Source organism: Somniosus microcephalus, chromosome 3, assembly GCF_052327205.1.
Source record: "Somniosus microcephalus isolate GS21.2 chromosome 3, FLI_Smic_1.0, whole genome shotgun sequence".
NCBI lineage: Eukaryota > Metazoa > Chordata > Chondrichthyes > Squaliformes > Somniosidae > Somniosus > Somniosus microcephalus.
In genome coordinates, this window is record NC_140989.1 from 331,511,629 (window position 1) to 331,534,972 (window position 23,344).

A 23,344-nucleotide genomic window follows, 5' to 3' on the forward strand; every position below is an offset into this window, starting at 1 on the left:
ATTCCAAAGTGCATCACAGGGCTGTAATCATAGACAAAAATAGACACCGAGCCAAAGAAGGGGATATTAGGACAAGTGACAAAGCTTGGTCAAAGAGATAGATTTTAAAGGACCATCTTAAAAGGAGATTTAAGGAGGTAATTCCAGAGTTTAGGGCCAAGATGGCTGAAAGCACAGCCTCCAGTGTTGGGGCAAAGGAAGTGGGGGAATTGTACAAAAGACTGGTATTTAGAGACCATATAGTAGATGGGAATCATACATGTATAAATTCAAGTGTATTTTTTGAGCAACTAATCTTACCCATGGGTATGGAAATGTTAAAAGACTGTTCGAATATAGCTGTGAGGAATCAAAAGCAGTTTTAAGAACATAAGAAATAGGAGCAGGAGTAGGCCAATCGGCCCCTCGAGCCTGCTCTGCCATTCAATAAGATCATGGCTGATCTGATCCTAACCGCCAATCCACTATCACAGAACCATCTCCTGAATCTAACAGAATTAGACACACGAAATAGGAGCAGGATCAGGCTACACGGCCCCTGGGCCCGCTCCGCTACCCACAGGGCCATGACCGATCCGAACCTAGACTCATGTCCAAATTCCTGCCCGCTCCCCGTAACCCTTAATTCCCTTTACTTCTAGGAAACTCTCTATTTCTGTTTTAAATTTATGTAATGATGTAGCTTCTACAGCTTTTTGGGGCAGCATATTCCATGGACCTACCACCCTCAGTGAAGTAGTTCCTCCTCATCTCAGTTTTGAAAGAGCAGCCCCTTATTCTAAGACTATGCCCCCTAGTTCTAGTTTCACCCATCATCGGGAACATCCTCCCAGCATCCACCTGATCCAACCCCTTCACAATCTTATGTTTCAATAAGATCGCCTCTCATTCTTCTGAACTCCAATGAGTAGAGTCCCAATCTACTCAACCTCTCCTCATATGTCCATCCCCTCATCCCCGGGATTAACCGAGTGAACCTTCTTTGTACTGACTCGAGAGCAAGTATGTCCTTTCTTAAGTATGGACACCAAAACTGTACGCAGTATTCCAGGTGCGGTCTCACCAATACCTTGTACAACTGAAGCAATACCTCCCTATTTTTATATTCTATCCCCCTAGCAATGAAAGCCAACATTCCATTGGCCGCCTTAATCACTTGCTGCACCTGCATACTAACCTTTTGAGTTTCGTGCACCAGGACCCCCAGATCCCTTTGTACTTCAGTACTTTCCAGTTTCTTGCCATTAAGATAATAACTTGCTCTATGATTTTTCCTGCCAAAGTGCATAACCTCACACTTTCCAGTATTGTATTCCATCTGCCAAATCTCTGCCCACTTACTTAGCCTGTCTATGTCCCCTTGCAGGTTTTTTATGTCCTCCTCACTCACTACTTTCCCTCCCATCTTAGTATCATCTGCAAACTTTGATATGTTACACTCGGTCCCCTCCTCCAAATCGTTAATATAGATTGTAAAGAGTTGGGGACCCAGCACTGACCCCTGCGGAACACCACTAGTTACTGATTGCCAGTCTGAGAATGAACCATTTATCCCAACTCTCTGCCTTCTGTTAGATAGCCAATCCTCTATCCATGCCAGAATATTACCCCCAATCCCGTGATTTTTTTATCTTAAGCAATAATCTTTTGTGTGGCACCTTGTCAAATGCCTTTTGGAAGTCTAAATACACTACGTCCACTGGTTCCCCTTTATCCACCCTATATGTTACTTCCTCAAAGAACTCCAGCAAATTTGTCAAACATGACTTCCCCTTCATAAAACCATGCTGACTTTGTCCTATTAAATGATGATTATCCAAATGTCCTGTTACTGTCTCCTTAATAATGGACTCCAAAATTTTACCTACCACAGATGTTAGGCTAACCGGTCTATAGTTTCCAGCCTTCTGTCTACTGCCCTTTTTAAATAAGGGTGTTACATTAGCAGTTTTCCAGTCTGCCGGGACCTTTGCCGAGTCCAGGGAGTTTTGGAAAATTATTACCAATGCATCCACAATCTGTACCGCCACTTCCCTCAAGACCCTAGGATGTAAGCCATCAGGTCCAGGTGATTTATCCACCTTGAGTCCCATTATTTTACCGAGTACCACTTCCTTAGTGATTTTGATCGTGTTTAGCTTCTCCCCCCTTTTAGCTCCCTGTTTGTCCAGTGTTGGGATATTCTTAGTGTCTTCTACTGTAAAGACTGATATAAAATATTCAGTGTTTTTGCCATCTCCATATTTCCCACCATTAATTTCCCGGTCTCATCCTCTAAGGGACCAACATTTACTTTAGCCACCCTTTTTCTTTTTATATAACTATAAAAACTCTTACTATCTGTTTTTATATTTTTTGCTCATTTACTTTCATAATCTATCTTCCCTTTCTTAATCAATCTTTTTGTTATTTTTTGCTGTCTTTTAAAGTTTTCCCAATCCTCTATCCTCCCACTAGATTTGGCTACCTTATATGCCCTTGTTTTTAGTCGAATACTATCCTTAATTTCTTTACTTAGCCACGGATGGCTGTCTTTTCTTTTACATCCTTTTCTTCTCAGTGGAATATATTTTTTTTGGAAGTTGTAAAATAACTCCTTAAATGTACACCACTGATCATGTATCGTCTTACCCTTTAATCTATTTTCCCAATCCACTCTACTCAATTCCGCTCTCATACCTTCATAGTCTCCTTTATTCAAGCTTAGCACGCTTGTTTGAGATCCAACCTTCTCACCCTCTAATTGAATATGGAATTCATCCATGTTATGGTCACTCATTCCAAGGGGATCCTTTACTAGGACATTTTTAATTAATCCTGTCTCGTTACACAGGACCAGATCTAAGGTTGCTTGCCCCCGGTCGGTTCAGTTACATACTGCTCAAGAAACCCATCCCTAATACACTCAATGAACTCATCCTCAAGGCAGCCCTGCCCAATTTGATTTGTCCAATTAATATGATAGTTAAAATCCCCCATAATTATAGATGTTCCCTTATTACAAGCCTCAACTATTTCCTGATTGATACTCCGTCCAACAGAGTTGCCACTGTTCGGAGGCCTATAGACTACGCCCACTAGTGTTTTTTTCCCCCTTATTATTCCTTATCTCCACCCAAACTGTTTCATTATCCTGATCTTTTGACCCAATATCATTTCTCTGTATTACAGTGATTCCTTCCTTTATTAACATAGCCACCCCACCTCCCCTTCCTTCCTGATCGTTAAATAACCTGGTATGTTTAATTCCCAGGCATTGTCACCCTGCAGCCATGTTTCTGTAATGGCCACAAGATCACACCCATATGTAGTTATTTGTGCCATTAACTCGTCTATTTTGTTACGAATGCTACGTGCATTCAGATAGAGAACTTTCAAAGATGTTTTGTGACACTTAGTTCCTGCTTTTGCCCTTTTTATTACTTTACCTTTTACTCCATACCTTCTGCCCCTTCCTGACACGCTCTGGTTTTTAATTCCCCCACTGCTGCCTAAGTCTATGACTTTCTCTGTTGTCATTTTTATTATTTGCTCTCTAGGAACCTCCCCCCCACCAGTTAGTTTAAAGCCCTCTCTACAGCCCTAGTTATATGATCCACCAGGACTCTAGTCCCAGCACTGGCCAAGTGAAGCCCGTCCCAACGGAACAGCTCCCTCCTGCCGCAGTACTGGTGCCAGTGTCCCAGGAAGCAAAACCCATTTCTCCCACACCAGCCACACATTTAACTCTCTAATTTTATTTGTCCTAGCCAAATTCGCTCGTGGCTCAGGTAATAATCCAGAGATTATTACCCTTGTGGTTCTGCTTTTTAATTTGGCCCCTAGCTGCTGAAACTCCCTCAGCAGAACCTCCTTCCTTGTCCTATCTATGTCGTTGGTACCAACATGGACCACGACAACTGGATCCTCCCCCTCCCACTCCAAGTTTCTCTCCAGTACAGAGGAGATGTCCTTAACCTTGGCACCGGGCAGGCAACACAGCCTTCGGGACTCTCGCTCTCGGCTGCAAAGAACTCTATCTATCCCCCTAACGATACTATCCCCTACCACTACAACATTTCTTTTAACTCCCCCCACTTGAATGGCCCCCCGCTCCACGGTGCTGTGGCCAGGTTGCTCATCCTCCCCGCAGTCCCTGTTCCCATCCTCACAGGGAGCAAGAGCCTCGAACCTGTTGGACAAGTGCAAGGGCTGCGGCTCCTCCAACACTACCTCCTGGATCCCCGTACCTGCCTCACTTCTAGTCACACCATCCTGACCCTGGCCACGGACTACATCTGAATTAATTAATCTAATTGGTGTGAATACCTCGTGATACACAGAGTCCAGGTAACTCTCCCCCTCCCTGATGTGTCTCAGTGTTTGAAGCTCGGACTCCAGCTCTTCAACATGGAGCCGGAATTCCTCGAGCAGCCAACACTTACTGCAAATGTGATCACCGTGAGCATCAATGGTGTCCACCAGCTCCCACATATTGCAGCAGCAACACATCACCTGATCTCCCATTCTATGTAATTAATTAAATTTATTAATATTATTCTTAAATACCCTCTGCCCCGATTCTAGATGGTGAATATCACACCTTAGAAACTATAAACCAAAGAGATTTAAGCTTAAAAAGGGAGAAATACTTACCAACCAATCACTTACCCGCTTTCTGGTGACATCACACTTGGATTACTTTTACCTCTCTCCTTCCCTCCGAGTTCCCAGACTAGAGACTGGTAGGCCTTACCTGGTCTCTGGGACTTTTATAGCCCCGCTGCTGCCGCTGAAACACCCGCCAACGCACTGAGTAAGCTCTGACAACAAACAGCCACAGGCTGCGAGTGAAGGTTAAATTGTTAAATAACATATTATAATGCTAAGCTTAATTAGAGTTTGCTTAACACTGCTTGTACTAGGGAAAGGTGAATTCCAATGAGGTGAAGAACTATAAACAAGATAACGATGAAAGAGGGTAGAGTTGTTGGAAAATTACTGAGCCAGGAGTTGTCGGGATGCTACCCTTAGTCTGAGTGACTGGTATTTTGACCATTAGAACCAATTAAAAAAGGTGATTGTTAAAGACCATATATGGACACCGACCAAACAAACTTTTGATAAATGGGTTAAAACCTCGATACTCAAAAAACTGTACACAGTATTCCCTGCAAGAACAAAGGAACAGACTGAAGACAACGTCATCTGTGTCTGAGAGGTTCCACAGACCAAGGGCTGCGAGCTACTCGTTAAACTATCACCTGTTAAGTATATTACGCTGTAAGCTTAATAAATCTTGATCTATTGCTCAAACATATTGGCTGCTGCCTATTGGTGTCTTATCCAAGAACTCAGTTCATTAAGATCTTACAGGATGCACAAGAGGCAAGAGTTGGAGGGTTGTACGGCTGGAGGAGTTTAGAGATATGGAGGCACAAGGCCATTTAGAGATTTAAACATATGGATGAGAATTTTAAAATTGAGGCGTTGGTGGACTGGGAGCCACTGTAGGCCAGCAAGCACAGGGTTGATGGGTGAACGGGACCTGGTGCAAGTTAGGAAACAAGAAGTAGAGATTTGGATGATCTCAAGTTTAAGGAGGGTGGAAAATGGGAGGCTCACCAGGGGAGCATTGGAATACTCGAGTTTGGAGGTAACAAAAGCATAGATGAGGGTTTCAGCAGTAGATGGGCTTAGGCAGGGATGGAAACGGGCAAATGTTACAATAGTGCAAGTTGGCGCTCTTTATGCTGAAGAGGATAGGGGGTTGAAAGTTCAGCTCGGGGTCAAATTCGATGCCGTGGTTGCGAACAATCATATTCAACCCGAGACAGTGGTCTGGGAGGGGGATGGAATCGATGGCGAGGGAATGGAGTTCATAGCGGAGGTCGAACACAACGGCTTCGGTCTTCGCAATGTTTAATTGGAGGAAATTTTGGCTCATCCAGGACTGATGTCGGACAAGCAGTACAGAGGCAGTATGGGGTGAAGATAGATTAGATATATGTATCCCACACATGTGACTGACTTGCTCTGCATTTCAAGCATTTTTCTTTTTTATATTTCTAACTAGACTTTGAAATATAAATCTTTCACATTAAAACCATCTACTTAAAGAGCAAAAATTTACTTCTGCCAACAACGGATTATAGACCAGCTTTCAGAGGACGGCGGATGCTGGAAATCTGAAACAAAAACAGAAAATGTTGGGAACACTCAGCATCTGTGGAGAGAGAGAGAAACAGATCAGACAAATGAATGCAGATCCTGCAGGCTTCCATTAACACTGAATGCACTGGTCGCCAGCCGCCCGGGTTGAGGGAGGCGGAACGCTTGTGGCGGTGGGCCGATGCAGTGAGCGGTGGGATGGCGGCGCTGGGTGGATGGAGGTGTCGCCTGAAGATTTTACCCGAGAGACTGGGAGAGTGGCAGCGGCTCCTGCGGCGGAGCATTTACAAGAAGAAATGGGTGAGTTCGCGAGGACAACGCGAAGTTGGCCTCCGTCACAAGCCGTCCTGTCAGTCAGTAACCCCAATTCTCTGCTTTCAATCCAAAGGCTTCATCCCGCCGCCGAGTCCCGAACACCCAGCTGGCCCTGCAGGGCCTGGACAGGAGTTGCGGCCTGCAGCTCGGCGACCTCTGGCCCTCCATCCGCGTCGGCTTACTCTGCGAGCAGAAATACGGGGCGCTGCTCAACGGCTTCGGGGAGGTGGAGAAAGTGCTGGAGGAGCTGCAGCAGGCCGCGGACTTTGTGTTCGAGGCCGGGAGAAGAGGCCGGGGCCCAGGCCTGGGCCCGGACGGTAAATCGCACGGCGGCCCGGCACTGGGGGCGGTCCAGGATTTGCCCCCGAATCGGCAAACTCCCGAGCCGGCGGTGCTCAGCCGTCATGACCCGGCGCAGGAATCGCCTTCCGTCCTGGAAACCAAGCGGCCTCTGCTCATCAGCCCGAACCTCAAATGTTTTACTTTTCCAAGGGGAGATACCACCCGCTTTAAGCCTGCAAGGTACTTTTGTGGCTTGTTGTAAACCTCGTGCATTTCTGAAGCTTGATTGTTGAACAAGACACATGTATTTTCATTGTGGTGAAGTACTGATTTCAGCTCTGTTAATGGGACAATGTCGAGTTCCCGATAGGGTACAAAGTAGAAAAAACCATGAGGACCGTTTTCACCCATCTGTGGTCAGTCATAATGGGTTACTCCTTAAGGTCTCTGTAAGAACTCTATTCCACTCTTTCCAATGTCATTGGTTCCTAATCTTCTGGAATTTTTTGAGGATGTAACTGGTAAAATAGATGAGGGAGAACCAGTGGATGTGGTGTATTTGGACTTTCAGAAGGCTTTCGATAAGGTCCCGCATAAGAGATTAGCGTGCAAAGTTAAAGCACATGGGATTGGGGTTAAGGTACTGACTTGGATAGAGAACTGGTTGGGAGACAGGAAGCAAAGAGTTGGAATAAACGGGTCTTTTTCCGAGTGGCGGGCAGTGACTAGTGGGGTACCGCAAGGATCGGTGCTGGGACCCCAGCTATTCACAATATATATTAATGACCTAGACGAGGGAACTAGATGTAATATCTCCAAGTTTGCAGATGACACAAAGCTGGGTGGGCGTGTGTGCTGTGAGGAGGATGCCGAGAAATTCCAGTATGATTTGGACAGGTTGGGTGATTGAGCAGAGAATGGCAGATGCAGTATAATGTGGATAAATGCGAGGTTATCCACTTTGGTGGCAAAAACAGGAAGGCAGATTATTATCTGAACGGCAATAGATTGGGAGAAAGGGAAGTGCAACGAGACCTGGGTGTCCTTGTGCACCAGTCGCTGAAGGTAAGCATGCAGGTGCAGCAGGCGGTTAAGAAGGCAAATGGTATGTTGGCCTTCATAGCGAGAGGATTCAAGTACAGGAACAAGGATGTCTTGCTGCAGTTGTACAGGGCCTTGGTGAGACCACACCTTGAGTATTGTGTGCAGTTTTGGTCGCCTTATAGAAACATAGAAGATAGGAGCAGGAGTAGGCCATTCGGCCCCTCGAGCCTGCTCCGCCATTCAACGAGATCATGGCTGATCATCCAAATTCAGTACCCTGTCCCTGCTTTCTCCCCATATCCCTTGATCCCTTTAGCCTTAAGAAATATATCCAACTCCTTGAATATATTTAATGAACTGGCCTCTACTGTCCTCTGTGGCAGAGAATTCCACAGGTTCACCACTCTCTGGGTGAAGAAATTCCTCCTCATTTCCTTAGACTATGACCCCTGGTTCTGGACTCCCCGGCCATCGGAAACATCCTTCCTGCATCTAGTCTGTCCAAGCCTGACAGAATTTTATAGGTTTCGATGAGATCCCCTCTCAATCTTCTAAACTCCAGTGAGTATAAGCCTAATCGACACAATCTCTCCTCATACGTCATTCCTGCCATCCCAGGTATCAGCCTGGTCAATCTTCGCTGCACTCCTTCCATGGCAAGAACGTCCTTCCTCAGATAAAGTGACCAAAACTGCACACAATACTCAAGGTGCGGTCTCACCAAGTCCCTGTACAACTGCAGCAAGACATCCTTGTTCCTGTACTCGAACCCTCTTGCTACGAAGGCCAACATACCATTTGCCGCCTTAACCGCCTGCTGCACCTGCATGCTTACCTTCAGCGACTGGTGCACAAGAACACCCAGGTCTCTTTGCACTTCCCCTTCTCCCAATCTATTGCCATTCAAATAATAACTTGCCTTCCTGTTTTTGCCACCAAAGTGGATAACCTCACATTTATCCACATTATAGTGCATTTGCCATGTTTCTGCCCAATCACCCAACGTGTCCAAATCATACTGGAGTTTCATGACAGCCTCCTCACAGCATACCCTCCCACCCAGCTTTGTGTCGTCTGCAAATTTGGAGATATTACATCCAATTCCCTCGTCCAGATCATTAATATATATTGTGAACAGCTGGGGTCCTAGGACCGATCCTTGCGGTACCCCACTAGTCACTGCCTGCCACTCGGAAAACGACCCGTTTATTCCAACTCTTTGCTTTCTATCCAAGTCAATACCTTGCCCCCAATCCCATGTGCCTTAATTTTGCACGCTAATTTCTTATGCGGGACCTTATCGAAAGCCTTCTGAAAGTCCAAATACACCACATCCACTGGTTCTCCCTTATCTATTTTACCAGTTACATCCTCAAAAAATTCCAGTAGATTAGTCAAGCACGATTTACCTTTTGTAAATCCATGTTGACTTTGTCCGATCCTGTCACTGCTTTCCAAGTGCTCTGCTATTACATCTTTTATAATGGACTCTAGCATTTTCCCCACAACTGATGTCAGGCTTACCGGTCTATAATTCCCCGCTTTTTCTCTACCACCTTTTTTGAATAGTGGGGTAACATTAGCTACCCTCCAATCCATGGGTACTGTTCCAGAGTCTTATCGAGTTCTGGAAGATGACCAGCAATGCATCTACTATTTCTAGGGCCACTTCCTTAAGTACCCTAGGATGTAGATTATCAGGCCCTGGGGATTTATCAGCCTTCAGTCCCATCAATTTTCCTAACACCATTTCCCTGCAAATACTGATTTCTTTCAGTTCCACCCTTTCATCAGACCCTATGTTCCCCGGCATCTCTGGGAGATTATTTGTGTCCTCCTTTGTGAAGACAGAACCAAAATATCTGAGGAAGGATGTTCTTGCCATGGAGGGAGTGCAGTGAAGATTCACCAGACTGATACCTGGGATGGCAGGAATGACGTATGAGGAGAGATTGGGTCAATTGGGCTTATACTCGCTGGAGTTTAGAAGAATGAGGGGATCTCATTGAAACTTATAAAATTCTAACAGGACTAGATGCAGGAAGGATGTTCCCGATGGCCGGGGAGTCCAGAACCAGGGGTCACAGTCTAAGGATAAGGGGTAAGCCATTTAGGACAGAAATGAGGAGGAATTTCTTCACCCAGAGAGTGGTGAACCTGTGGAATTCTCTACCACAGAAGGCAGTGGAGGCCAATTCATTAAATATATTCAAGAAGGAGTTAGATATATTTCTTAAAGCTAAAGGGATCAAGGGATATGGGGAGAAGGCAGGGACAGGGTACTGAATTTGGATGATCAGCCATGATCTTGTTGAATGGCGGAGCAGGCTTGAGGGGCCGAATGGCCTACTCCTGCTCCTATCTTCTATGTTTCTATGTGAACCATGATTTCTAGTTGGTTTTCTTTTCTTTTCAGATGGACGGGATATATATCCCATGATACCTAGGAGGCAACATAGACATAAGACGTAGGAGTAGGTCATTTGGCCTCTCGAGACTGCTCCGCCATTCAATAAGATCATGGCTGATCTGATCTTGGCCTCAACTCCACTTCCCCGCCCGCTCCCCATAACCCTCAACTCCCTTACCATTCAAAAATCTGTCTGTCTCCACCTTTAAATATATTTAATGACCCAGCCTCCACAGTTCTCTGGGGAAGAGAATTCCAAAGATTCATGACCCTCTGAGAGAAGAAATTTCTCATTTCCGATTTAAATGGGTGTTCCCTTATTCTGAAATTATGCCCCCTAGTTCTAGATTTCCCCATGAGGGGAAACATCCTCTCTACAGCTACCCTGTCAAGCCCCTTCAGAATCTTATATGCTTCAATACGATCCCCTCTCATTCTTCTAAACTCCAATGAGTATAGGCTCAACCTTTCTTCATAAGACAACCCCTTCATCTCCGGAATCAACCTCGTGAACCTTCTCTGAACTGCCTCCAATGCAAGTATATCCTTCCTTAAATAAGGAGACCAAAACTGTACGCAGTACTTCAGGTGTGGTCTCACCAGCACCCTGTACAGTTGTAACCGGACTTCCCTACTTTTATACTCCATTCCCTTTGCAATAAAGGCCAACACTCCATTTGCCTTCCTAATTACTTGCTGTACCTGCATGCTAACGTTTTGTGATTCATGTACAAGGACCCCCAAATCCCTCTGTACCTCAGCATATTGTAATCTCTCCCCATTTAAATAATAATTTGCTTTTTTATTTTTCCTACCCAAGTGGATAACCTTGCATTTTCCCACATTTACTCCATCTGCCAGATTTATGCCCACTCACTTAGCCTATCTCCCTTTGGAGATTCTTTGCGTCCTCCACACAATTTGCTTTCCCACCTATCTTTGTATCGGCAGCAAATTTGGCTACATTACATTCAGTCCCTTCATCCAAGTCATTTAATATAGATTAAAAATAGTTGAGGCCCCAGCACTGATTCCTGTGGCACCCCACTAGTTACAGTTTGCCAACCTGAAAATGACCCATTTACCCCGACTCTCTGTTTTCTGTTAGTTAGCCAATCCTCTATCCATGCTAATATATTACCTCCAACCCCCTGAGCTCTTATCTTGTGTAGTAACCTTTTATGTGGCACCTTATCGAATGCCTTCTGGAAATCCAAATACCTTCTGGAAATCCAAATACACCACATCTACTGGATCCCCTTTATCCACCCTGCTCATTACATCCTCAAAGAACTCTAGCAAATTTGTCAAACATGATTTCCCTTTCATAAAACCATGCTGACTCTGCTTGACTATATTCTGATTTTCTAAATGTCCTGCTACCACTTCCTTAATGATGGACTCCAGCATTTTCCCAATGACAGATGTTAGGCTAACTGGTCGATAGTTGCCTGCTTTCTGTCTCCCTCCTTTCTTAAATAGGGTGTTACATTTGGGGTTTTCCAATCTGCTGGGACCTTTCCAGAATCCAGGAAGTTTTGGTGGATTACAACCAATGCATCCGCTATTTCTGCAGCCACCTCTTTTAAGACTCTAGGATGCAGGCCCTCGGGTCCAGGGGACTTGTCCACCTTTAGTCCCATTAGTTTGCCTAGTACTTTCTCTCTAGTGATAGTGATTGTTTTAAGTTCCCCCCCCCCCCCCCCCACCTCACCCCACCCCAATAGCCCCTTGATTATCCATTATTGGGATGCTTTTAGTGTCTTCGTGAAGACCGATACAAAATATTTGTTCAAAATCTCTGCCATTTCCCTGTTTCCCATTATTAATTCCCCAGACTCATTCTCTAGGGGACCAACGTTTACTTTAGCTACTCTCTTCCTTTTTATATACCCATAGAAGCTCTTACTGTCTGTTTTTATATTTCTTGCTAGCGTACTCTTATAAGCTATCTTCTCTTACTCTCATAAGCTATCTTCTCTGTCATTTTTTTAGTTGTCCTTTGCTGGTTTTTAAAAATTTCCCAATCCTCTGGCCTTCCACTATTCTTTGCAACATTGTATGCTTTTGTTTTAAATTTGATACCATCCTTTACTTCCTTAGTTAGCCACAGATGGTTCATCCTTCTCTTAGAGTCTTTCTTTCTCACTGGGATATATCTTTGCTGAGAGTTATGAAATATCTCCTTAAATGTTGGCCACTGCTTTTTTACAATCTTACCCTGTAATATATTTTCCCAGTCCACTTTAACCAAGTCTGCCTTCATACCTTTTGTAATTACCTTTTGTTTAAGTTCAGGACACTAGTTTGAGACCTAGCTTTCTCGCCCTCAAACTGAATTGGAAATTCTACCATGTTACGATCACTCTTCCCAAGAGGATCCTTCACTTCGAGATCGTTAATTAATCCAGCCTCGTTACACATTACCAGATCTAAAATAGTCTTCTCCCTGGTTGGTTTCACAACGTATTGTTCCAAGAAACCATCCCGTATACACTCTAAGAACTCTTCCTCAAGTCTACCTTTGCCAATTTGCTTTGTCCAATCAATATGAAGATTAAAATCTCCCATGATTATAGCCGTACCTTTCTTACAAGCCTCTATTATTTCTTGATTTATACTCTGTCCTACAGTGTGGCTACCATTTGGGGGCCTGTAGACCAGTCCCACCAGTTACTTCTTACCCTTATTATTTCTTCACATGCCAGGTTGTGTCTCCCCCTATTTATAGAATCTCTACACAAGTTCCACCATCCTGATGGGTAAGCCTTTGTTTCACAGTGTAGTGGCATTGCTCACGATTACCCTCCCCTGTGCCTCCATCCTTCTTGTGGGTGGTGAGAACCGTTTACCTGTTGGACAAGTCCAGTCCCACAGAGTTTTCCTGTACTGATTCTCCCTCCTCCTGTGGATCGTCATCCAATTCATTTTCTCTGTTTCATTATTTCTCTCTGTAGAATAACCCACTTTTGGATAGGATCTTCCAGAAACCTTTCCTCCCCACATATGTTCCAGTTGTAGTCTGTTCGTCCTGAACCTTAGCAGACCTGTTCGCGAGCAACACAGCTATCTGATGTGGCATGTCAACTACTGGATACTTTGCAGAGTTCGGATATCTTGCACCCACATATATGCTGCGTGCACCAGTAACTGTGCTCCTAATCCTGACCTTTAATATACTCCCCTGTGTTACTCATGACTTAACTAATTAATTAGAACTAATTTTCCTCTTGCTTGTCTCGTTTTGTAGCTTCAGGCCTACCCTTTCCCCGTACCAAACTCTTGTTCAGGTGAAAGTCGTCTTCTGTCTGTAGAAACCCACTCCTGTCAGTGTATCACTCAGTCAGACTCTCACAGCTCAAATTTTATCATGTTTTAAAATGATTTAAAAAAAGTAATGGGGAAGATCAAGAGTAGAAAAATAATTGGTGCTAGGGAATGGAGGGCAGCACAGGGATTTTTAAAAAGAGAGGGAAGATAAATGCAATGTAATATGGAGGGGGGGGGGGGGGGGAAGATTCAATTTAAGATTAACTCTCAAGAGCTTTGCATAGATATTGGCCCTGAAATTAGGATCGGGAGCTTGCCGCGCGTGCAAGCCCCCGATGTGCACTTACCCGGCACGCTGACATTTCAATCCTGGCCCGCATTGCATTTCCTCTCACTGGCCCGCTTGAGGTCCTGCCGCGCTGTGCGTGCGTGACCCAGCGGCGTACTTAGTGCGATGAGCCGGCTGGGATCACGTGAGCACAAGGCAACCAATGGGAGGTTGCAAAAGTTCATTCATGAGTTTGATAGTGAGCGCTGTCAAACTCATGAAAACTCCTGGCCCCAAAACACTACTTAAACTAGAAAGAAAATTTAAAAAAACATTGCACTACTTAAATGAACCATAAATAACTGTAAAAAACTATTTTAAACAATTGTAACCCCTTCACGGTTCTCTAGATATATGTGAGATGTGGTCTCTGTTGTAGACAGTATTCTATAGTCCAGTAAGGAGATCACTACTACAATGGCTTAATTCTAATTATCTTACTTTATAGTTTTAACGTCAGACAGTATAAGAAGATTACGGGTCAATGACCTAAATTAGACATTTGCATACATTAGAATGAATCTAGACATAATAAACATACATTCTCCATTTATATGGATTCAAAGGAGAATCTGTCCCTGTGTCCAAATTCGAGTGCACTCTTTCGTTGGCGCGCTTAAGTTGGAGCTCATGGTATGTATAATGTCTGCAAGACTTACGACTCCGAACCCCTTCGTTGAATTCTCTTCACGATCACTGAATCCCACTTTGAGTTCTGGATGCAGAGCTACTAATACGAAGGGCGGCGGCCGAGTTTGGAAGCCCGGGACGGGATGCGGCAGCCATTTGCCTCCTGAGCCCTCTTTTCAGAGCTCCTGCCCTCTTTTCTTCCAGTCGCTCCTTTTCCCGCTCGAAAAAACCCGACTCCACCCCTTCCTCCTGGGGTTTCTGCCTGGAGACTGCGCAGCCTCACTGTCTGCAACAGTTGATACTGGTGCAGAATTATGGAAAGTCTGCTCTTAGTCACATTGTGTCCTTAAAAGTTCTTGCCGTACCTTCACATGGGCAACTTTAACCCAAGGATTTATAACAATGATAATACAGTGTCTAAGTTAAAGATTGATAACCATACTTAGCGTACATAACATTTCCAGTGGGTATTACACAATAATTTTAAAATTTGAAAAAAATTATTATACCTGTATATTAAAAATCGGGGCTAAAACTAAACTTACCTTACTGTAAATTCTTTAAAAATAATAAATCTGTGGAATTTTTTAAATAAATTGTATTAATAGACCACTTACCTGTAAAACTAAGTACTTACGTGTGGTTTTTCAATGCGTAAAAACCGGAGGCCTTTACACACATGCAACTGTCTAAAAATAAAGGAAATCCAAGTCGCACGCGCTGCCCGATACCGCGCACGCGTTCAGCCTCTTAACCCTTTGGGTCACAGGAGAGGAAATGCCGGTTTTCCCCGCATGCGCTGTGCATGCTGAAAACCGGCAATTCCTCCGGGCACACGCGAGTACCCCGTCCGTACTCACGCGTTGGGAGAGAAATTACTGGGCCATTTTCTGAAGATCTGGAATTCTCCTTCCCTCCCTTCTCTCAGATGTGGGGAATTTTTCAACTTCTGCTATTGCCATAATACATTCTGATACATTATTCTGTCCCATTTCAGACCAGATGGTTTAAGACTGCTGGAATACTATCTGATGGATGCTGCATCGCTCCTCCCAGTACTCGCACTGGGTGTTCAGCCAGGTCACACAGTCCTTGATCTCTGTGCAGCTCCTGGTGGGAAGACTCTGGCACTGCTGCAGACAGAATGCTGTCGTAAGTTAACTGGTTCCTTTTAGTGGGGAGCGGGAGAAACTATTAAACATCAACAATGCAAAATCCTGAAGACAGTACAACAAAATGGTGCAACGTTTATAGGGTGTATTCCCTATCTTTTCTGTGCCTGAGAGAGACGTCAATATGCTACCCAAGGTAGGAAAAATCAACTTCTGCTAACAGCTGGTTAAAGACCAGCTTTCAACGAGGATCACTAGAATAATTGCACAGGAGGATGAGAAAATGTTAGTAACAGACTATAACGTATTGTGAACTGTTCTGTAATGCTGAAGAGTGAGAAGAAATGTTGCTTTTGTTCTTTTGTGTTGGGACAGGACATCTCGCTGTCAATGATATATCCTCATCTCGACTCAGCAGGTTACGTAAAATTCTTCGCAGTTATGTTCCAAAGAACGTTTGTACAGAGGACAGGCTACGCATCACGTCATTTGATGGCAGGCACTGGGGAGAAATGGAGAGGAATACCTTTGACCGGGTGGGTACGATATTATATGACTAATGTTATTGTGATTTATTTTAAAAAAATACTCCAATTGCATTAAACAAATTATCAGCCAGGATTGAGTTGTTTTAAAAGGCTTCTAATTGAACTTCCAGCTGTCTTTTTAAAACTTCGTAACAGTAGCTACCCGAAACAGCTGACTACTTGATTTCCACTAGATGGTTAGGAGGTTTAGTTCCAGGTGTCTCTATGGCTCCACTTTACTTCATTTGGATGAGTTTTGCCAGGTCCAAAGATGTGTGGGTTAGGTTGATTGGCCATGATAAAAATTGGCCCTTAGTGTTAGGGGGGATTAAATACGTGGGGTTACGGGGATAGGGCTTGGGTGGGATGGCTGTCGGTATAGGGACCGGGTGCTAGGGTTTGGATAATCAGCCATGATCTCGTTGAATGGCGGAGCAGGCTCGAAGGGCCGAATGGCCTACTCCTGCTCCTATCTTCTATGTCATCATGCACTGTACGGAGGTGAGATTTATCATTTTTTTAATATATAGGAGCTGTGCAGACTGGAAAAGGCCGGTCCACATTGAAGTTACACTGCCTACTTAACCTGTTGAGGGGTGTCCTCCACAGATGTTCGCGTACAGATTAGAGAATGCACCATTCCAAAGTGGAAAAAATGCATAGAATAAAACATTTGGGTTGCCATGTACTCCATGGAAGTGAACAGTTGGATTGAAATAATTGGCCAGTGTCACAATACTCATTCTCTGGCACTTCACAGCATGCGTTTTCAAACTGAGGTTGCAGGCCCCAGGGATTCTATTGGAGTGATCCCAGGGAGGTCCTTGAGACCTGTTACTCCTCCGGCTTCTGTATTTTTCTTACTTGTTGACTTACTAACACATTATTTCTGTTGGCATGTACTAACAAAAACATTTCTCAATGATAGTACTAACCAACATTGCCTTTTAGAAGTTAGGATGGGGGCCCTGGCACTTTGTCAATATTTACAGGGATCCCACACAGAGAAAAGTTTAAGAAGCACTGTTTTACAGGAGCCTTGAGTACATAATCTAGGCTGACACTCCAGCACGGTATTGAGGAGGTGGTGCACTGTCGGAGGTGCTGTCTTTCAGATGGGATGTTAAACTGATGTCCTGTCTGCCCCCTCAGGTGGATGAAAAAGGCCCCATTGCACTATTTTGAAGAGCAAGGGAGTTCTCCCCGGTGTCCTGGCCAATATTTATCCCTCAGTGAAACTTGCTCTGCGCAAATTGGCTGCCATGTTTTCTGCATCGCAACAGCGACTGCATTTCAAAAGTTCTTCATTGTTTGTAGAGCGCTTTGGGATGTCCTGAGGTCATGAAAGACACTATAAATGCAAGTCTTTTTCTTTCTTTATATGCTGCCATATAGAATGGTAGAACCAATTCCTACTTATAATTGCTTGTGTGGCAAATCATGGGGAGGGACCAAGTGGGATGGGAAAAAGAATCAGACGGCATTGGGTCATTCTCACTCGCCTCAGTGGCTGGTTGCAAAGATCTGAATGACGGCCTACCTGCCAACCTGTGGTACATTGGACAGGGAACAATTAGACTTTGGGGAATATATGAACATTTATTTTGATCCCTCCAAATTTTTTGAGAAATTTTGGAGATGGGCAACTTCCCTGAAAGGTCTGTCTATAATAAAGATGTTCATTTGAATTGTCTTTGCAGGTGTTAGTTGATGTTCCCTGTACAACTGACAGACACTCGGTAGTTGAGGAAGACAATAACATCTTCAGTCGATTACGACTCAAAGAGCGGCAAATGCTTCCTTTATTACAGACCCAGTTGTTGGTGTGAGTATTAATCATAGAATGGTTACAGCACAGAAGGAGGCCATTCGGCCCGGCGAGCCCGTGCCAGCACTTCAGCTAATCCCACTTCCCCGCCCTTTCCCTGTAGCCCTGCAAATGTTTTCCCCTCTGGTACTTCTCCAATTCCCTTTTGAAAGCCACAATTGTGTCTGCCTCCACCACCCTTTCAGGCAGTGCATTCCAGATCCTAACCACTCGCTGCATAAAAAAGTTTTTCCTCGTGTCACCTTTGGTTCTTTTGCCATTCGCCTTGTCCTCTGGTTCTCGACCCTTCCGCCAGTGGGAACAGTTCCTCTCTATCTACCCTGTCTAGACCCCTCATGATTTTGAATACCTCTATCAAATCTCCTCTCAACCTTCTCTGCTGTAAGGAAAACAACCTCAACATCTCAAGTCTATCCACGTAACTGAAGTCCCTCATCCCTGGCTGGAATCATTCTCGTAAATCTTTTCTGCACCCTCTCTAAGGCCTCACATCCTTCCTAAAGTGCGGTGCCCAGAATTGGACACAGTACTCCAGTTGAGGCCGAACCAATGTTTTATAAAGGTTCTTCATAACTTCCTTGCTTTTGTACTCTCTGCCTCTATTTATGAAGGCCAGTATCCCGTATGCTTTTTTAACCACTTTCTCAACCTGCCCTGCCACCTTCAACAATTTGTCTCTCGGTTCATGCATCCCCTTTAGGGTTGTACCTTTTAGTTTATATTGCGTCCTCGTTCTTCCTACCAAAATGTATCACTTCGCACTTTTCTGCATTAAATTTAATCTGCCACAAGTCTGCCCATTTCACCGGCTTGTTTGTCTTCTTGAAGTCTATCACTATCCTCATTGTTCACTATACCTCCAAGCTTTGTGTCATCTGAAAATGTTGAAATTGTGCCATGTACTCCCAAGTCCAAGTCATTAATATATATCAAGAAAAGCAGTGGTCCTAGTACCAACCCCTGACGAACCCCACTGTATACCTTCCTCCAGTCTGAAAAAACAACCGTTCACCACTACTCTGTTTCCTGTCAATAAGCCAATTTCATATGCCATTGTTCCTTTTATTCTATGGGCTTCAACTTTGCTGGTAAGCCTATTATGTGGCACTTTATCAAATGCCTTTTGGAAGTTCATGTACACCACATCAACCGCATTGCCCTCATCAACCCTCTCTGTTACCTCATCAAAAAACTTGATTAAGTTAGTTAAACACGATTTGCCTTTAACAAATCTCTGCTGGCTTTTCTTAACTAATCCACAGTTGTCCAAGTGCCTGTTAACTTTGTCCCTGATTATCGATCCAAAAGCTTCCCCACTACTGAGGTTAAACTGACTGGCCTGTAGTTGCTGGGTTTATCCTTACACCCTTTTTTTTAACACGGGTGTAGCATTTGCAATTTCCAGTCCTCTGGCACCACCCCCCCGTATCTAAGGAGGATTGGAATATTATGGCCAGTACCTCCTCAATTTCCTCCTTAACCTCCCTCAGCATCCTAGGATGTATCCCATCCAGTCCTGGTGACTTATCAACTTTAAGTTCAGACAGCCTTTCTAGTACCTCCTCTTTATCAATTTTTATCTCATCCAGTATCTCCACTACCTCCTCTTTCACTATGACTTTGGCAGCATCTTTTTCCTTGGTAAAGACAGATGCAAAGTACTCACTTAGTACCTCAGCCATGCCCTCTGCCTCCATGCGTAGGTCTCCTTTTTGATCTCTAATCGGTCCCACCCCTCTTCTTACTACCCATTTATTATTTATATGTCTAAAGACGACTTTTGAATTCCCTTTTATGTTAGCTGCCAATCTATTCTCATACTCTCTCTTTGCCCCTCTTATTTTCTTTTTCACTTCCCCTCTGAACTTTCTATATTCAGCCTGGTGTTCTCGCTTGTATTCTCAACCTGATATCTGTCATACGCGTCCTTTTTCTGCTTCATCTTTCTCTCTATCTCTTTCATCATCCAGGGAGCTCTGGCTTTGGTTGCCCTCCCTTTCCCCTTCGTGGGAATGTACCTCGACTGTACCTGAACCATCTCCTCTTTAAAGGCAGCCCATTGTTCGATTACAGTTTTGCCTGTCAATCTTTGATTCCAATTTACCCGGGCCAGGTCCGTTCTCAACCCACTGAAATTTGCCGCCTTCCAATTAAGTATTTTTACTCTAGATTGTTCCCTGTCCTTTTCCATAGCTAACCTAAACCTTATGATACTATGATCACTTCCTTAAATGTTCCCCTATTGACACTTGCTCCACTTGACCCACCTCATTCCCCAGAACCAGATCCAGCAATGCCTTCCTTTTGGGTCGGAAACATACTGATCTCCTGAAAGTTCTCCTGAACACACTTCAGAAATTCTTTCCCCTCTCTGTCCTTTACACTATTATTATCCCAGTCTATATTGGGATAATTGAATTCCCCATTATTACTACTCTATCGTTCTTGCACCTCTCTGTAATTTCCCTGAAAATTTATAGAATACACCTAGTAGTGTAATGGCACCTGTATTATTTCTTGACTCTAACCAAATAGATTCTGTCCTTGACTCCTCCAGGACATCCTCTCTCTACAGCACTGTAACATTCTCCTTAACCAATACTGCCACCCCACCTCCTTTCTTTCCTTCCCTATCTTTCCTGAACACCTTATATCCAGGAATATTTAAAACTGATATGGACCACGACCTCTGGCTGTTCACCTTGCACCCCCCTCAGAATGTCCTGCAGCCGCTCAGTGATATCTTTGACCCTGGCACCAGGGAGGCAACATACCATCATGACATACCATCCTGGAGTCACGTCTGTGGCCGCAGAAATGCCTCTGTTCCCCTATCGAATCCCCTGCCACTATATGCTGTTCATCTGTAATATCTTCCAGTTCTGAGTAAGGGTCCAAACCTGAAATGTCTTGTCTGTTCTCTCCACGGTTGCTGCCTGACCTGCTGACTGTTCCCAGTATTTTCTGTTTTTGTTAAAATGCCTGTTCCTGTTTTCAAGCTGCCTTAATACTCCAAGCTGATTCCTGAAACTTATCGTATTGGGAATTATTGGCCAATATCCACTTCCTGTTGATCTCTGGCGGAGCAGATTTAAAAACCTGCTTTGCCAATATGCAACTTTGCTGCATTGCTAATTGATTCTGCCTGCATTTCCTATGAAGTCCTCAGATTTTGTCGTCCTATCTTTCTTGCAATAGAGTTTGTTCTGTCTTTAAGACTGAGAGTTGATGGTTGACTCCTCTTTGGTTTTCTTTCTCAGTTCTGGTATTCTTGCCACGAAGCCTGGCGGATCAGTTGTGTACTCAACGTGTAGCCTGTCCCAGTTGCAAAATGAGTATGTGGTGGAGAGAGCAGTGGAAGTGGCAGCGACAGAACATGATGTGGAGCTGCATCTGGAGGACCTGACTGATATCCGGACCCTTTACGGAGACACATTTAACTTCTATGGCCGTTGTAAAGTCGGGGAACTAGTGCTCCCACATCTCACTGCAAATTACGGGCCAATGTATTTCTGCAAACTGCACAGAATGCACTAAAAAAAAATGTATTTTATAACCTAATAGACCAGTAACTGGCTTTATTTTCCTTCTGGGAATCTAACTTGTACAATAGAAAAATGAGGATTAAAACCAATGTGAAAAATGAAGAAACAGTGACTTGGTGCTGGCTGTAAGTCAGTTGAATGTGATGACAAACCACAAAACAAAATGATTTAAATCCTGAAAGTTGAACCCTGATTGTTATATCCTCTAATGGTGTGTGTGGTGTTTTACATTGATGATGGTTATATAGGAGTGAGTAATAGGTTGTAATTTACTTGAGGGTTCAAATAACATAACCGTGGTGTATTAAATTGAACCAATAGGATTCTAAATGAGGTGAATTTAGGGCAGTCGCAATTCAATTTATTGTGGGCACAACACCGAATAGCCCACAATTTGGTACTGAATTAATAATTTTGTTCTTTGGGGCCATAAGAATGTCTGTGTAGGAATTGGAAATGTTACATAGGTGCAATAAGGGGTGCCTTTATAAGGTTGGGGTGAAGGTATGTTGGAACCTAGAGGAGGGAGCTTTAGTTTGCATTGGCTATGAGGGCACTTAATACTGCATGGGCAAAGAATGCATTCCACAGGAATGGTGTTTGTCATTTTGAGCAATAGCAGGTTGTATTGTATTGTACAGTGTAGGCAGGGCCAAGTCTGTAACTTGTGACCTGGAAGAAATTCAGTTATGAAAAGCGTTGTGATTTTAAGTACTCCTGATTAGGCAGTTGCACTGTAAGAAAAGGGGATTTTGTGTGGAAATGCACAGTTTATCATATAAATAGTATTAATTTCTTCGAGCAGAATTTGTGACATATTCTGTGTAACGAGAATGGAGTTTAAATCGTTCCAGCACTTCCTGTCTGATCAACTGAAAACCCTGGTAGTCTGGATTATGGATTCCTGGATTGATATCCTGGCCGCTGTGATTATTTGGACGAACACCTTTGCAGCCTTCTGCGCATGCGCGTTGGTATACCGGAGCTCTGCATGCTCACCCGATCCCCATGTGCGCTGTGTACCGGAGCCCCGAATGCGCGATGTGTACCGGAATGCTCACCCGACCCCTTCTGCGCATGCGCGCTGTGTACCCGAGCCCCGCATGCTCACCCGACACCCTCCTGCGCATGAGCGCTGTATACCGGAGCCCCGCATGCGCAGTACCCAACAGTGCCGCAGTTGAGATCTGCACGGTGGGCCACGCTTTCTTCTCTGTGCGGAGAAGGTCAAGGGATCCATTGGCCGGGGGGGGAAGAAGAGGAGATAGGGGAGGGGTCAGGAACTCGTGGGGGCTGGGGGAAGAATGTGATCCAGGTCTAAAAGGCGGGGGCGGGGGTTGAGTGAGAACGTGATCCAGATGGGAAGACGGATCATGTTCTTCCACCCCCTTTACACCTACACCCCCTTGCCCCTCTCCACCTAGACTGGGTTGATTTCTAGGAAAGCTCGGTGCATGTGTGGCAAGTGACATAATTGGACTGGACGAAATCCTGAAGTCATGACACATTCACTTCATACCCAATAAACCTGTTAACAATCTGTGACCCACACACAATACCCCATCTGTGAGGGGATGGAAGGTCAGGAACATGGGCAGGGGGAGAAGGGATGAGGGGAAGGGAAGGAAATCAGGAACTTACTGGGGAGGGAAAAGTTCAGAAACTCGGTGGAGGGGAAGGTTAGGAACTTGTGGGGAGTGGGTGGTGCAGGAACTTGTTTGGGGGGGGGAGAATGTCCTAACCCACGAGAGTGAGCCCTGTCTGTTCTGTGAGCTCTGTCTGGAGCCTGGCAGTCTGAATGAATGGCTCGAATTACACATTGCAAAGTACTTAGGCAGGCAGGATCTAATTACACATTCCAGATAAGCTGCTGGGTGTGTCTTGTACTCCAAAGGGACCAATC

The 23,344-nt window shown here is 44.5% G+C and overlaps 1 protein-coding gene across 1 annotated transcript; it reads left to right on the forward strand.

Moving 5' to 3' along the window:
• The first annotated feature begins 5,786 nt into the window (after positions 1 to 5,786).
• On the forward strand, positions 5,787 to 21,539 carry nsun4 (NOP2/Sun RNA methyltransferase 4). Its single transcript, XM_085983173.1, has 6 exons — positions 5,787 to 6,450; positions 6,539 to 6,987; positions 15,427 to 15,581; positions 15,917 to 16,077; positions 17,769 to 17,893; positions 21,157 to 21,539. Exons 1-6 carry the CDS (start codon positions 6,241 to 6,243, stop codon positions 21,431 to 21,433), a joined length of 1,377 nt encoding a protein of 458 aa, XP_085839299.1. The 5' UTR covers positions 5,787 to 6,240; the 3' UTR covers positions 21,434 to 21,539.
• The last annotated feature ends 1,805 nt before the right edge of the window (positions 21,540 to 23,344 follow it).